Source organism: Aspergillus steynii (assembly GCF_002849105.1).
Source record: "Aspergillus steynii IBT 23096 chromosome Unknown P170scaffold_1, whole genome shotgun sequence".
NCBI classification, from domain to species: Eukaryota; Fungi; Ascomycota; class Eurotiomycetes; order Eurotiales; family Aspergillaceae; genus Aspergillus; species Aspergillus steynii.
The window spans coordinates 3,464,536-3,478,231 of record NW_020194398.1 but is presented as its reverse complement, the minus strand read 5'-3'; the positions used below and the strand labels follow the sequence as shown (position 1 = coordinate 3,478,231).

Below are 13,696 nucleotides of genomic sequence, written 5' to 3'. Positions count from 1 at the left end.
TAGTTCTTTTTGGGTGGGTGAGGTGACGAGACGAGGCTGCTAGGTCAGGCTGCGAGGGGGCATACTACGGAAGCGACTTGCGCCTTTTTATACATCTCTACTGTCTCCGGATGTAGAGTTTTCTGGACATGACTTCCCGTGTGGTTGTCTGTGGCTGAGTGCCAAGTTGACTTGAGTCTTGGAATGAGGGTATCCCGAACTACGAGAGTGGTTGAGTACCCTCATCCAGTACCCTTTCAGGACCTTTGGATATCACATCGCCATCTAGACGACAATGCCAAGGAGGACCTTGTTGGACGTCTCCCCAGTCCGGAGGAATCTGTCTGATTCCGGTGGAACGATGCAAGCCCTAACATTCCAATGTCAACGGACCAACCCGACAAGCGATGTTACATCGCCCATGCAGGGAATATCTCCGACAACGTGCATCGGCAGACCATGCGATGTCAAGGCAATATCACGATCATCCCCGATCCACGAGGCACTAACCATCGTCACTAACCCGAACATCCCAGAAATGCACCGAAGCGCCAAGACCTCCTCTCCGCCAAGGCTTGGGAGGAGGACCTTGGGAGCAACAAGCCATGGAGAATCTCCACGCGACGTCCAATGCCCGTGGAATCTCACGCTGTTAGTTCCTCCAGGCCCTCTTGGCAGGTGTCCATCATACAAGACCTCGTGCTTGGCACCGGACACCTTGGGAGTTAGTCTCGACGCAGGCCGGTTCTGAAATTTCTGCGCGGGCGGAACTGTCAGCTTGCCCATAAACGAGCAGAATCCCACGTAGACTAGACATGATAGGATCCATACCTTTGTAGCCAGGAAGATTGAAGCTAGCTAAGCTCATTCGGTGTTCTCCGACAGCGGTGCATTACTTAGGGGGATCCATTTCTTTGAGAACCCCGGCGGACGCACAGGCAGACGGATATCACTTCCTCTCGATTGCCACAGGGTTTCATTTTTTCATTGACCATTTGATACCTTGGGAGAAACAGACAATAAACATCGGAACATAAATATCACCCAAGTTGCCGGTTGCTGAGCTTGTCATCCAGCTCATTGTTTCTTTCCTCCTTCCTCCCTTTATCACAACTTGGAACAGGCCACCATGTTCCGAAACCTCTTCCTAACAGCCATAGCCGTCGGCGCTGTACACGCGCAGACGGCTTCCTATACTGGCTGTCATAACCATGGCAGTGTCGAATACTGCTTCGGTCCTGACGGCGAGGAGACTGCCATGTCGACGCAGGCTGCGTCCACCGCGACGTCCGTGTCGGCCAGCACAACGTCGTCGGCGGACTCGGCTGCCATCACGGGGTGCCATAGCCACGGAGACGATGTGTACTGCATTGAAAGCGACGGCTCGGAAGTCCAGGTGTCCATGGAGGCGACTCCAACGGGTGAGATGCCTGCCGAGTATACGGGGTGTCATTCTCACGGAGAGGATCGGTAAGTTGCATGGTCCTTTCGTGTCTTCGATTCCAGATCTAATCAAGCAAAGGTTCTGCATGGATCCCGACGGCAATGAAGTCCAGGTCCTCGCAGAAGGCGAGTCCACGTCTGATAGCGGAGACAGCGAGTCTGGGGATAGTGGAGGCATGAATTGTCATTTCCATGCAGGTGTTGAGTATGTTCCCCCTATCATCTCTTCTTCCCATCACCCGGCCAGTGTAAGAACACAGCTAATCAAACCAGACACTGCGTCGGAGAAGGCGAGTCCGAACACTCCAGCGAGCCGTCCTGCGGCGTACAGACCCGTGACTACGACATGCCCTTGCGAATCGGCACGCTGTTCGTGATCCTCGTCACCAGCGCATTGGGTGTCTTCCTGCCCATGCTGCTAGTCAAGCTGCCCTTCCAGAAGATCAACACAATGTTCTCGACGATCGTCAAGCAGTTCGGAACGGGTGTGATCATGTCGACGGCCTTTGTGCATGTAAGTCCACCCAACCAGAGCACTAAAAGTAGTACACCAAAAGCTAACAACCAAAAGCTCTACACCCACGCCAACCTCATGTTCACCAACGACTGCCTCGGCGAGCTCGAATACGAAGCCACCACCTCCGCCATCGTCATGGCCGGAATTCTCCTCTCCTTCCTCACCGAATACATCGGCCACCGGATCCTCCTGGCCCGAAGCCGCCGAAACGCCGCCTCCTCCTCCTCCCCCGACAGCCCAACCATGACCGAAACAGGCTCTAACACCCAAAAGCCCACCCCAGACGCCCCATCCCATCCTGGTGCCTCGACCCTCGCCCACCTCGGCCACAGCCACGGCCCACACGACCCGACCCAACCCAACACCAAACTCTCGGTGCTGGTCATGGAAGCCGGCGTGATCTTCCACAGCATCCTCATCGGCCTCACGCTCGTCGTAGCCGGCGACTCCTTCTACAAGACGCTCCTGGTCGTGATCGTGTTCCACCAGTTCTTCGAGGGGTTAGCGCTCGGCGCACGCATCGCCATGCTGCCCGGCCGCATCCTGCCCAGCAAGGCGATCATGGCGACGATATTTGCGCTGATCACGCCGATCGGCATGGCGATTGGGATGGGCGTCATTCACTCATTCAATGGCAATGAGCGCAGCACGTTGATTGCGTTGGGGACCTTGGATGCGCTGTCGGCGGGTATTTTGGTCTGGGTTGGACTAGTGGATATGTGGGCGAGAGATTGGGTTATTGAAGGAGGTGAGATGTTGAATGCGCCGTTGGGGCAGGTCCTTACGGGTGGTATCTCGTTGATTGCGGGCATGGTGTTGATGTCGTTGTTGGGGAAGTGGGCTTAGGGTTATTTGTTTGGATTGGTGGATGGTTTGGTTTTCGTTTCTTTTGATATCTGGATGGATGGATGGATGGATGTGAAGTTGTTGATAGATAGGGGGTGAGTCAGGATGGTGGATTTTTGATACCCCAAAAGAATTGGATATATTGCTATTGTATATGAAAAGTATAGTCATTCATGATCATGAATTATTCCAAGCATGAAATAATAGAGCATTCTATAATATCAAAGAAAAAACGATGAGTTTTAGCCTACTATTCGGTGCGGATCATGCTGGATAGTATTTAGGGTTAGTTTATACATCTTCCAAATTTGGGAGGACAACCAGAAAAACAAAAGCATTTAATAGCATAAAATGCAGTACAACAGAAGTCCCTTGCAGACAATCAAGACTCTAAGTGTTCTCCCTACCTTCTCAAAATGCAGATGGGTCCGTATCCAAGACTGTCCTTTTCAATTCTTCTAGCCTCTATACCACGGGTACTGTGCTTATATATATGGCTATATCTAAACCCATAATCTCACCACAACATCCACTGAGCCAATCCGGATAACCGCCTACCTTCATGATCAATCTGATCGAGCCCCATATTACAGCCGCCACCTGACCATTCATCCCGACCGAGAGGGTCATCACTATAAGCATGTTCCTGATATTACCACTAGACCAAAAGCCTCAGCTGGGCTACTGGGTAGTCCTTGCAATATCTGATATGTCAACAATCACAGCCACAAAATCATTGATGCTCAGTAGGATCGGCTCCAGCCGTCGCAAAGATCGCATCCAACTACCAGCCGCGCGAGTCCGCCGGACTGAGAGCGTTGCTTTGCTGGAAAAGGTCATCGGGACTGTGGATGCGCCAGAGATCGTGATCGATGGCGGGGCCCTTGACGCCCCCTCTTCGCAGCTCGGCGTAGTACCTATCGATAGCCGCTTGCCATATGGAACTGGTATGGTGCTCATTTTTGCCGCTGCCGTGCAGTGATGGTGGGCCTTTGGAAGCGCCAAAGGGCTGCGTGAATTGATCTGGCATCGCCATTATGCGCCCGACGAGATGAACGGGAGAGGAAGTGCCAATCGAGAACGAAGAGGGGTTGCCGCGACCCCCTGTTTTGCGGGAGCGACGGCGGCTCGGGCCAGTCTCCACACCACCTTTTTTCTTTTTATAGCCGTCAGCCTGGGAGGCTCTGTAGGCGCCCAGAAATACATAGGGGATGTCTTGAAATGAGGATTATTTGGATATTTTAATCCTTTGGTATGGTATAAAAGCTCGGTTCTGTCAGGCCTGAATACTGAAAACATTTTATCGCTTATGAGGTACTGGCTCTAGTATAGAACCTGCACGACGGAAAAAGCGTGACTACCTTAAATACTATATTCTGGTACGTATTAACTTCGGTAGGGTCTACTTCTTTTAGTATGAGGATATAGTTAACGCTGACTGTCTCTATATAAGGCATGCGAATATCCGGCAAGGGGTCTGACAGCACGCTTCTGCGCAAATACGCCGCTCTTGGCTTACATTATGAGCCAAGCACCCGAAGCAGGGATGAAGCAGCCCCTATCGATCTAAGCTGGTATGATGCGTAGCTTACACGACAGCTTGAATGTCTGCCTTTCTCCGTAAAGTCCCTCCGAATTGGAAAGGCTACCATGGCGGAAAGTCTCCAATTGGGCCCGCTGTTCGAAGCCCTCCAGGTCTACGATCCACACGATGAAGAGGTTACTTTGGACGGCATCATATGGCACCTGCAATGCATTGAGATGCTGGATCGGGCAGAGGAGCTTCTCGGCGCGCAGCGACTCCTCATCTTCGCTGTACTGGGCTGGCGCTCGATGCTCTTCCTAGCTGCTTTCAACGTCTGCTCCCTGGGTCACCTATCCATCCGCCAGGACTCATGCCAGCCGCAGTCTGGGCATGTTTTCGACGAGTACATACAGCCAGCCGGCTACGTCTCTTCTCTCCCTCTGGCAATTCTTCTAAAAGCATACGGAAATCTCATCCCCTCCGGCTCATCATCTTCGACACAGGTCGCCTCGGAGAAAAGCAAGGCCTCGTCTTCCTGGCTACCCCTATACCCCAAAGAAACAAACGCCTACCTCCTCCAGACCCTTCTCCGCGTCCGTATCCGCTGGGTCGACACCTTAGCCCTCCACCTCGACTACGACAAGTCCAGCAAAACGCTGTCGATATTCGCCTACCCCTCCTTCTGCCTATCCACGCTCCACGCAGGCGGACTGCTCTACTCTTTCGCAAGCATCGACCACGGCGACGCCAACCCAGACGATATCTCCCAATTACTGCGGGAGGTCCTGCTCTCCTACCGACTTCTCTTCGGCCAGTCCGGCCCATCTCGGAAACTCTTCCGTCGCCACCTTACTCCCTCCGACATCCCGCCCTGCGAAATGGACCCTCTCCTCCCTCTCCTTTGCACCAACGCCCAACTCCCATATTTCTCTCCCGATATGCCACCCGATCGACCCATCTACTTCGCGGCCAGAGACTTCCCAGTATACAGCGAGAGAATCGAGCTGATACGCAAGGAGCTAAGAGACGCGCGGCCAAAGTCGCTCGCTGACCAGGTCCGCGACAAGCGAGACACGCTGCAGTATTGGACTTTTTGGCTGGTCGCTATCTTCGGGGGCTTGGGGCTGGTGTTGAGTCTTGTGCAGGTTATTCAGCAGGGTATACAGCTGAGTATGGGATGATTGCTTTCTATCTGCATGTTTAAAATAATACATCTAAATGCGATATATACGTTTGTTTAACCAACCCAAGGCACCGGGCTCTCGGAGCAAAGACCTCGTAACGAATCCCTCCAGAGTCCAGCCAATGAACGAACCATCCAATTCTATGAATCTAGAACACCCGATCGGTGAAATCAATAACTTGCACCTTCTCGACGAGCCCGTCGAGACTTTGCACGAACGCCTTGTGCGCAGGGTCCTGGGACACGTAATACGCTCTGTCTTCCTCGTTGGCGAATTCCATGACGAAGGCGTGGGTGATTCCTCCCTTCGTTTTAGGTCAGATTTGCACATTCCATGTATATATAGAGGGATGATTGTTGAAAAAAAAATAGAAATAGAGTACGTACCGAAATCCCCTCTGGTGAATTATCCACTCCACCAGACACGGACTTGACGTACGGTTGCTGGGAGGTGGGATGCACGCAGGCGTCCTTCAGGGCGAGGAGACGCGAGGAGGCCTATTATAGAGGTTAATGGCTATTTTTAAGCTTGCTGGTAGTTGGAAAGGCTTGGGATAAGGTTAACGTACATCTTTGATCACCTCAGCCGACACGTCTGCCTTGAATTGAAAGAGAACGAGATGCGTGATGGACATGGTGGATGCGAGTGGTGTTGCGATTGAAGAATGCGGGGTGTTGAGCCAGAAGAGGGAGCCCAGGAAAAGGAAGATAATAAGTATGGAGACGGCAAGTTGCTTGGAGAGCATCGTTATTGATGGCGTGGTGCGGTCAGGTACGGTTTGACTGCGATTCGACGTTAGTAACGAGCGGGGTAAACAATTGAATAAATCGCCGTCGGAATATCAGATAGAGCCCCATAGTGATAACCAATCGGATTGATTACACCGGCGCATTTCCTTGTCGACCAATGGGGTTTCGCTAAAGTATTGTCCCTGTTATCGCCGGGGGATTTCCGTCCAAGTCTTGTAACAGATAAATTCAACACCAGAAGCTGTCAGTATAGTTCACTGGAAAGTCAGGCGGGGTTCCTCTAGGAAACGGCATGTTTTACTAATTTTTCTTTTATTATATGAGCTAGGAATTCGGTTTGGCTAAGTAGTGAAATTTCAATGAATATTATCTCTCAGGAATGAAGTATAAAGAATCGAAAAGAATAGTCTTGCACAGCAGACTGGTCGGAATTCAGAAAAGCGGCGGCGGTGTTATCTCAACCCTAATACATGTTAGAATGCAGCACAGCCGCCCATGTCCCTATTCTCCTGTTAAATGTCCTATCGCCGCAAACTCAGACCTGGTTGACGCCAGGCTCTCTGCTGGTGTCGACGCCTTCATCAGAAAGCGCGAGTGTTGCATTTACTGGGATTTGGTAGAAAGCAAGCGATGGGATGGTTTTTGTTTATTGCTTGATGAGAGTGCTTCCTTCGTGAGCTGCGTAAACATAAGGTGCTGACAGACTAGACAGCGGTTACTCGGCATGGAAGATTAGCTCAAACATTATAGACCAGTCCTGGCTTAATATTCGAAGCTAGGTAGTCAATAGCTCTCTCTTTAATAAAGTTCCGCCCTGTCATCGGCAGTGTGACAATATCCTGGTTCGCCACGTGCCCGCTGAAATATAGATCCATCCGACTCTGTACACTATGTACAACGCCGCATAAAAGGCCACTCCCCTTCAATCCACTACTATTAAATTCAAGATCAATTCCTCTCCGACTTCCTATCCCTCATCATAATAATATACTTCGCTGTCCCCTTCCCCCCGAACGGCGCAAAATCCAGCACCAAGTCCTGCAGCGGCCGCCACCCATGCTTCAGATACAACGGATACCCATCCAGGGTAGCCTCCAGATAAATGCGCGCGTCCTGCGCGTCAGCAATCTCCATTCCCCACTGCAATAGCTTCGTCCCCACGCCTCGGCCCTGGGATTCTGGAAGCGTAGCCAGGAAATCCAACGCTAGTACATGATTAGTGAACATCCAACCCACCATTCAACCAGGCAGTCCATCGTAACGGCTAAAAAAGTGGAGAGAGAGACACATACTCAAATCCCCCTCCTTCAAATAACTCCCCCTAAGATCCTTCAACACCGTGAAGAAATTCTCATAAATCCGACGATTCGCGCCCTCCGGCAACAACCCACCCACATTCGCACTCGCAATCGCGACCTTTTCCCTCGCGGACTCCGACAACTCCACGCCGCCGTTCGCACTCCCAGGGATCTGCCACCTTGCCCAGCCGACGAGTTGATCGCCGTCCAGCGCCGAGAGGACGTGTACATCGGGTGTGGTGAGTTTCTCGAGACAGCGGGCGTATTTGAGCGGGAAGATAGCGGCGGTGTCGATGTTGGGGAAGGCGTTGTCCCAGTAGGCGTGGTGCTTGAAGCTGTCGATGTTGATTTGGCCGAGCGCGGGGGCGTCGGATTCGGTGGAGTAGCGGATTTGGATTGCGCTGGACATGGTGGGCAATGGGGGTGTTGGTGGTGTTGTTGTTGTGGTGGAGATGTAGCGGAGGGGAGAGAGCAGGTGAAGTCGTAGGAGTGTGGATCGGGTTATTGGGAATATGATAGGCATGTTGAAGGCAGCACGCGATTTAAAGATGTCAGACGGGGTCCTGATTCGGTCTAGGCCGTGAGTCATTTGGCTAGTAAATAGTTGGTTAGTGAGTGGAGATGGAGGAACATGGGGTGCTGATATGGTATGGAGAGGGTTTCTACAGGATGCTGGGCTAGGTGGGAGTTAACAAGGGAGATATCACGTCCTATTTTCTCTAACATGGAAACCAAGATATTCGGCTCAGTTTATGGAGATTGGTAATAGTGATTATTCCATATGATATAGTTGAAATGTGGAATATGAACAAGAATGGCCCGGATTGTGCCCGTACAGGGAACCTTACCGAAAGGGGCTAGCGTGCGGATATAGATTGGCTCCTTCCTCTTTGGGCGATCTGTATAGAGACTCCCTGTCGGCTTTGGTGGAATGTTCACATTGAACTATTGGGAACGTATCCTCCTTAGAAGCAAAATTAAGCAAGGATTACTGGACAAAAGCAGATTCTTGCAGGGCACGATAAACAGAACTAAATAGTTCGATCTCATACTTCCTCAACATGATCATTCAACCCCCTTTTGATTATTAATATACTGCGTAGAAAATGTGAGGTATTAAACCATGAAGCTTGGCTTCTGAGAAGCATGCGCATCCTCCGATCTCCACAGCGACGTCACAGTCTTCCACTGCGTATAGAACCTCAATCCGTCCTTGCCGTAGAAGTTCGCCAGTCCGGTTCCTGCCACACTCCGCTTGTTTCCGGTGAACGAGAACATCGGGAGGGGCACCGGAATGGGCACGTTGATGCCCATCTGGCCGGCTTCGATCTTCTTCTGGAAATGGGATGCGCTAGATCCGGACTGCGTGAAGATAACAGCTCCGTTACCCCAGTCGTTGGCGTTGATCATGCTGATCGCGTCATCGAGCGTATCGACATCAACGCAGAGCAATACCGGACCGAAGATTTCTTCCGTGTAGCATTGCATGTGCGGCTTCACGCCGGTAATAACGGTAGGACCGACCTACTTTTGTTAGCTTGATGTCAGGTTTGAGAATTGAAATATCATACCCAGTTGCCGTCAGGGAAGCCCTCGGGCTTCCAACCCCGACCATCTAAGGCAATCTTGGCTCCCTCTTTTTCGGCGCTGGCAATCAATGCCTCGCAGCGATCGCGACTCTGGGGAGTGATCAACGGCCCCAAATCCGACTTCTCGTTGAACCCGCTGCCGGCCCGATATTCTTTGGCCTTGGCAATTAGATCCGGAAGCCACTCTTTGGCCGCACCGACAGAGACCAAAACACTCAGCGCCATGCAGCGCTGCCCTGCAGCTCCGAACGCCGCTCCCGTAATGGCGTTGATTGCGTGATGCTTGTTGCTGTCGGGCAACAAAGCCGCGTGGTTTTTGGCGCCGAGGTTTGCCTGAACACGCTTTCCGTTCGCCACCCCACGGTTATAGATGTATTCGCCGACCTTGTTCGACCCAACAAATGAGATCGCTTTGATCGCCGGCTCGTCGAGGAGGAAGTCAACGGCGGGCTTTGATCCATGGATCACGTTGATCACACCCGGCGGGAAACCTGCCTTTGCACAAAGCTCGGCGATAATCATGGCGGCAGCCGGAGCGCGCTCAGTAGGTTTCAAGATCAGGCAATTTCCCGTTACGACAGCGATAGGCAAACTCCACAGGGGAATCATGGCGGGGAAGTTGAACGGACAGATCGCAGCCACCACACCCAGAGGCAGGCGGTACGATCGCGTCTCCATATCCTTGGCGACTTCAAGGACCTCGCCCTGAAGCTGTGTGGTGATGCCGCAGGCAGTCTCGCAGACCTGCAGGCCTCGCAGGACATCGCCCTTGGCGTCGGCGAAAGTCTTGCCCTGTTCGCTTACGATCGCGGTGGCGAGAAAGTCCATGTGGTCGCGGATCAGGTTGGTGAGCTTAAAGATGACCTGCTGGCGCTTCATGACGCTGGTCTCGCTCCATCCGGAGTATGCCTTCTTGGCAGAGTCAACTGCCGCTTTTAACTCCTCGGGGGTCGATTCCGGGGTCTGAGAGACGACACGGTTCGTTGCCGGGTCGTGGACATCGATCCAGGACTGGGTGGCGGACGGACGGAATTCATTGTCGATGAGAAGCTCGGCGGGGTGGGGTTTCTGTGATTGAGCATGTTCTTGCTTGTAGAAGAACGTGTGGAGAGAGGATGAACCCATGATGGTGGTTGAATACGAGAAACAGAAGAGTAGGAAGGAAGAGGGGGAAAGAAGGAGAAACTGAGACTGGATTTGGAGGGGGAGGGGCGTGACCGGTCTTTATAGGCAGGAGCTTCCGCGGGGAAAACAGCTGGCCATCTCCACCTGCAGCCCACCATCCACTGAGCTCCGGAGACGTGGTTGAGCTGTCGCCATGCCTGTCTACTGCGATACAAATCATCAAGCATCGTCTATTACAGAGAGGACCGTGTGCGAGCGAGAAATCACACCACAGTGACAGCTACCATGCCTGCCACGGTAGCCTCGGCGGTTCGGTCATTGGGCCATGGTTCAGGAGAAGGGGACCTTCCTTTGAATAACCCAGTATGCACCTGGCTTTCATCACTCAGAAACAGGTGATCTGACAGTCTGCTGGTCTGTCTGAATTCCACGGCAAGTGTGCTCTTATATCTCTATCTTATCTTGTTTATCCGATTGTTGCTGACCCGATAGCCTAAGATAGCCGACGCCAGATAACCAGATAAGATGATCTGGGAGATAAGCGATCCGGCATTCGAGCGGCAACGTTGCCGAGTATTGTTTTTTGATGTTAGTGAGTATTCTAGGACGGAGATTTGATTAAACAGTTATAGCTACTTTGCCATCTGCCTCCATCCATAGAGCTTATTGCTAAGGTAGTCAAGGGTTACCTCTTAGTTCTGCAGATAATCTTTCTTTGTTCTCCACGATCGCCAACATTCGTCTATTCTAGATTGCTGTCTTATTTTCTCTGGATTATTTCCTGCAACTGCCTGAATGTCGTCATATGGGGCCTAGAGTAGACCATCCTGAGGTGGTTAGTTGCGGATCCTTACCAACCCAGAGTTATATTCTGAGCCGACGCATTCCAGCATTCCAGCCTTGGCAGAACAACACAGGATCCTCAACCAAAGTACGGTGAAGGAACCATACCCCTCATGGTGGCATCACTTGACCTCCTCACTGCACGGCCGTCACACAAAGACCAGTAGACGAGTCAGACTTCTAGCCAGCGACCACGGTGACGCGATAACCGGCACAACCTGCCCGAACGAGACTAACGGCTTGGCGATCGATCGCCGATCATTTGCCGGTGCAACGCTGTCTTGCTGATGGCGTCCGCGTCGAACTGCCCAGAGCGGGCTAGCCGCGAAGGGGGAGGTGCTATATAGATGGCATGCAAGGACGTCTCACCCGGTCTCACCATCCTTCAGTATTCCTGTCCGCTCTGCTGTCGCCGGTATCCCCTTCTTAAGGTCTTCAACTTAGATGGCGTTGTCGCTCTATCCCCTCCGCCGCCATTCGCACGCCTACACGATCGCTTTATCGCAACCCACCCAAAGAGCCAGTAGAAATTGATTCTCTAGTCTTTTTCATCGCTACAGATCAACAACTCCTTGTTGCAAAACCCTCATCATGGCCATCGAGATCCTCCCCCTCACCAAACAGGACATCCCCGCGGCCGTAGAATGCGTGCAGACGGCGTTTGCCGACGACCCGTATTTCCAGTGGTTATTCGACGATGCCAGCGTAAGTATCCTAACCGACAGGGATGATACCTATATGTGAACTTCTATATCATGATATATGGCAATGAAACCGTCTCCCTTTCTTTCTTTCCTCCTTCCTCCTTCCATTCTCCCCTAGACTACAATACCGATAAACCCTGCTCCCACAGTACGACATCCACCGCAACGCCGCCTCCCTCGCCGCCCACTTCCACTACGGCCTGAACTGCAACATGCCCATGTACATCGCCAAGACCACTCTGAACGCCGCCCCAGACGACAAACACCCCCCGCACAGCGTCGTCGGCGTCTCATGGTGGTACGCGCCGCAGCCCGCCTCTGCGCCCCTCCCCTGGTCCATCTGGGCCCAGGACTGGCTCCTCTCGATGCGTCAGCTTCTCTACAACATCCGCTTCGGGGGCCGTGGTGGCCTTAACCTCTCCCGGTACCGTCTGTGGAAGGCGATGCAGGAGAAGACACACGAGAAGGTGTGGACGGATCCCCGCGGGTATTACTTCTGTAACGTGTTGGCGGTAAGTGCGCAGATGAGGGGCATGGGGGTGGGGAAGAAGCTGGTGCAGGTAGTGACGGACCGGGCGGACCGTGAGGGCGTCAAGTGCTATTTGGAGAGCTCGAAGGGGGTGCCGAATTTGGTGATCTATGAGAAGTTGGGGTTTGGGTTGGTCAAGGAGATTGAGTGTGTGGATGGTGTGGATAAGTGCAAGGTATGTTTTTGATTCCTTGATTGGTTGATGTCGAGGGAGTGCTGATGAGATATAGCTTTATTGTATGACCCGGAATCCGAGTATGAAGGTTTAAGTGGGTAAACCTTTGGTTATAGCGGTTATGGGTGGGAGATTGAGCACTTTTCTACATCGCTGTACAATGAGGAAGTCCGTTGAATAGCAGCCTCACTGGGATGACTCTTCAAATCCTTCCAAGTATTTCCAAGAAGACATTGCACTTTTCTTCCAATTAGTCTTTCCCATTTTAGCTGGCTTGGATCTAAAGTCACTAACATAAAAGATCACCAAGTTAGATAGCTGGAAACAAGAAGCCGACATATGGTACCCTGCAAAACCCATAACCGCAGGTCAAGCAACATGACAACGGTTGCAGCATTTATCATATAATGATTATTTACGATTACCCAGAACTAGAGAGGATCCTGAGTTATATACAGACCATGAAGAACAGCATAATATAGGTAGGGTTAGGTAATGAGATCTTTGCGGTGGAGTCTATTATAGCGATACTTTGTTACTTGAAACAGGGTGCTTTTACGAGATGATATGATGGCTGCTAAATACTCAAAGGTGTCAGAGGTTTTGAAAGTATGAAGCGATTAGATTAGGGATAATATAAGAAGACAAAGGTTGTTCTCCTTCGCGGAGAACTGGCGTTAAAAAACTTATATCAATCTGTTAGAAGGCAAAATCGGAATATGTCTCCGACATAAAGGCACTGATTTGTTTCGAAGGCAAGATTACATATTCGAAGATCTGTAATGTCCTACCTAGACCTGGTCTTGTAGTTGCTATAGAGATCAATGGCGACTACGTCAAACCCCATCCGCAGTGCCAGTCCGATGCACGTAGGAGATTCACATTAGCTTGACAGCCATATGCGGCCTATGACAGCGGAGATCTCCAGCTATTATCCCTTGATTCTGGAGCAGCACTACCCTCAAGTAGGAGCTTCGCAGTCCTGGCATATATCCCGTCATTGGCTCTATTCCAAGACCTACGACAGCCGTACAAATAGCAGGAGCTTCCGTCCACTCGACTGTACTAAACTGAGTGACAAAGGAAGGATATTGAATGATAAGCCCAAAGGCTTTACTGCTATGGAGGTTAGTGCTGCTGGAACTCTCTGAGAGAACATTGTAGGAGTGCTGATCAACAAAACTGATGTT

General features: G+C 51.6%; 8 protein-coding genes across 8 annotated transcripts; 3 read left to right on the top strand and 5 right to left on the bottom strand.

Moving 5' to 3' along the window:
* Positions 1 to 229: 229 nt before the first annotated feature.
* P170DRAFT_24667 (uncharacterized protein) lies at positions 230 to 937 on the bottom strand. Its single transcript, XM_024842993.1, has one exon. The coding sequence runs from the start codon at positions 763 to 765 to the stop codon at positions 364 to 366; it is 402 nt and encodes a 133-aa protein (XP_024710075.1). The 5' UTR covers positions 766 to 937; the 3' UTR covers positions 230 to 363.
* A 171-nt stretch (positions 938 to 1,108) lies between these two features.
* Positions 1,109 to 2,785, top strand: zrfC (putative ZIP Zinc transporter; the record flags this gene model as incomplete). Its single annotated transcript, XM_024854292.1, has 4 exons — positions 1,109 to 1,449; positions 1,502 to 1,627; positions 1,696 to 1,936; positions 1,994 to 2,785. The coding sequence occupies 4 exons, from the start codon at positions 1,109 to 1,111 to the stop codon at positions 2,783 to 2,785; spliced, it is 1,500 nt and encodes a 499-aa protein (XP_024710074.1).
* A 403-nt stretch (positions 2,786 to 3,188) lies between these two features.
* Positions 3,189 to 3,821, bottom strand: P170DRAFT_421425 (uncharacterized protein; the record flags this gene model as incomplete). Its single annotated transcript, XM_024847360.1, has 3 exons — positions 3,189 to 3,250; positions 3,344 to 3,417; positions 3,574 to 3,821. 3 exons carry the CDS (start codon positions 3,819 to 3,821, stop codon positions 3,189 to 3,191), a joined length of 384 nt encoding a protein of 127 aa, XP_024710073.1.
* A 614-nt stretch (positions 3,822 to 4,435) lies between these two features.
* P170DRAFT_421424 (uncharacterized protein) lies at positions 4,436 to 5,491 on the top strand (the record flags this gene model as incomplete). The annotated part of the gene is made up of 1 exon (XM_024847359.1): positions 4,436 to 5,491. The coding sequence occupies one exon, from the start codon at positions 4,436 to 4,438 to the stop codon at positions 5,489 to 5,491; it is 1,056 nt and encodes a 351-aa protein (XP_024710072.1).
* Positions 5,492 to 5,642: 151 nt separating this feature from the next.
* P170DRAFT_442788 (Dabb family protein) lies at positions 5,643 to 6,128 on the bottom strand (the record flags this gene model as incomplete). The annotated part of the gene is made up of 3 exons (XM_024850485.1): positions 5,643 to 5,798; positions 5,881 to 5,991; positions 6,063 to 6,128. The coding sequence occupies 3 exons, from the start codon at positions 6,126 to 6,128 to the stop codon at positions 5,643 to 5,645; spliced, it is 333 nt and encodes a 110-aa protein (XP_024710071.1).
* Positions 6,129 to 7,004: 876 nt separating this feature from the next.
* P170DRAFT_432359 (acyl-CoA N-acyltransferase) lies at positions 7,005 to 8,048 on the bottom strand. The gene is made up of 2 exons (XM_024848246.1): positions 7,536 to 8,048; positions 7,005 to 7,448 (listed from the first exon to the last, which is right to left on the bottom strand). Exons 1-2 carry the CDS (start codon positions 7,948 to 7,950, stop codon positions 7,192 to 7,194), a joined length of 672 nt encoding a protein of 223 aa, XP_024710070.1. The 5' UTR covers positions 7,951 to 8,048; the 3' UTR covers positions 7,005 to 7,191.
* A 508-nt stretch (positions 8,049 to 8,556) lies between these two features.
* P170DRAFT_460810 (CoA-acylating methylmalonate-semialdehyde dehydrogenase) lies at positions 8,557 to 10,660 on the bottom strand. Its single transcript, XM_024851972.1, has 2 exons — positions 9,113 to 10,660; positions 8,557 to 9,065 (listed from the first exon to the last, which is right to left on the bottom strand). The coding sequence occupies exons 1-2, from the start codon at positions 10,253 to 10,255 to the stop codon at positions 8,658 to 8,660; spliced, it is 1,551 nt and encodes a 516-aa protein (XP_024710069.1). The 5' UTR covers positions 10,256 to 10,660; the 3' UTR covers positions 8,557 to 8,657.
* Positions 10,661 to 11,488: 828 nt separating this feature from the next.
* On the top strand, positions 11,489 to 12,800 carry P170DRAFT_398515 (acetyltransferase, GNAT family). The gene is made up of 3 exons (XM_024846226.1): positions 11,489 to 11,803; positions 11,952 to 12,506; positions 12,562 to 12,800. Exons 1-3 carry the CDS (start codon positions 11,690 to 11,692, stop codon positions 12,598 to 12,600), a joined length of 708 nt encoding a protein of 235 aa, XP_024710068.1. The 5' UTR covers positions 11,489 to 11,689; the 3' UTR covers positions 12,601 to 12,800.
* The last annotated feature ends 896 nt before the right edge of the window (positions 12,801 to 13,696 follow it).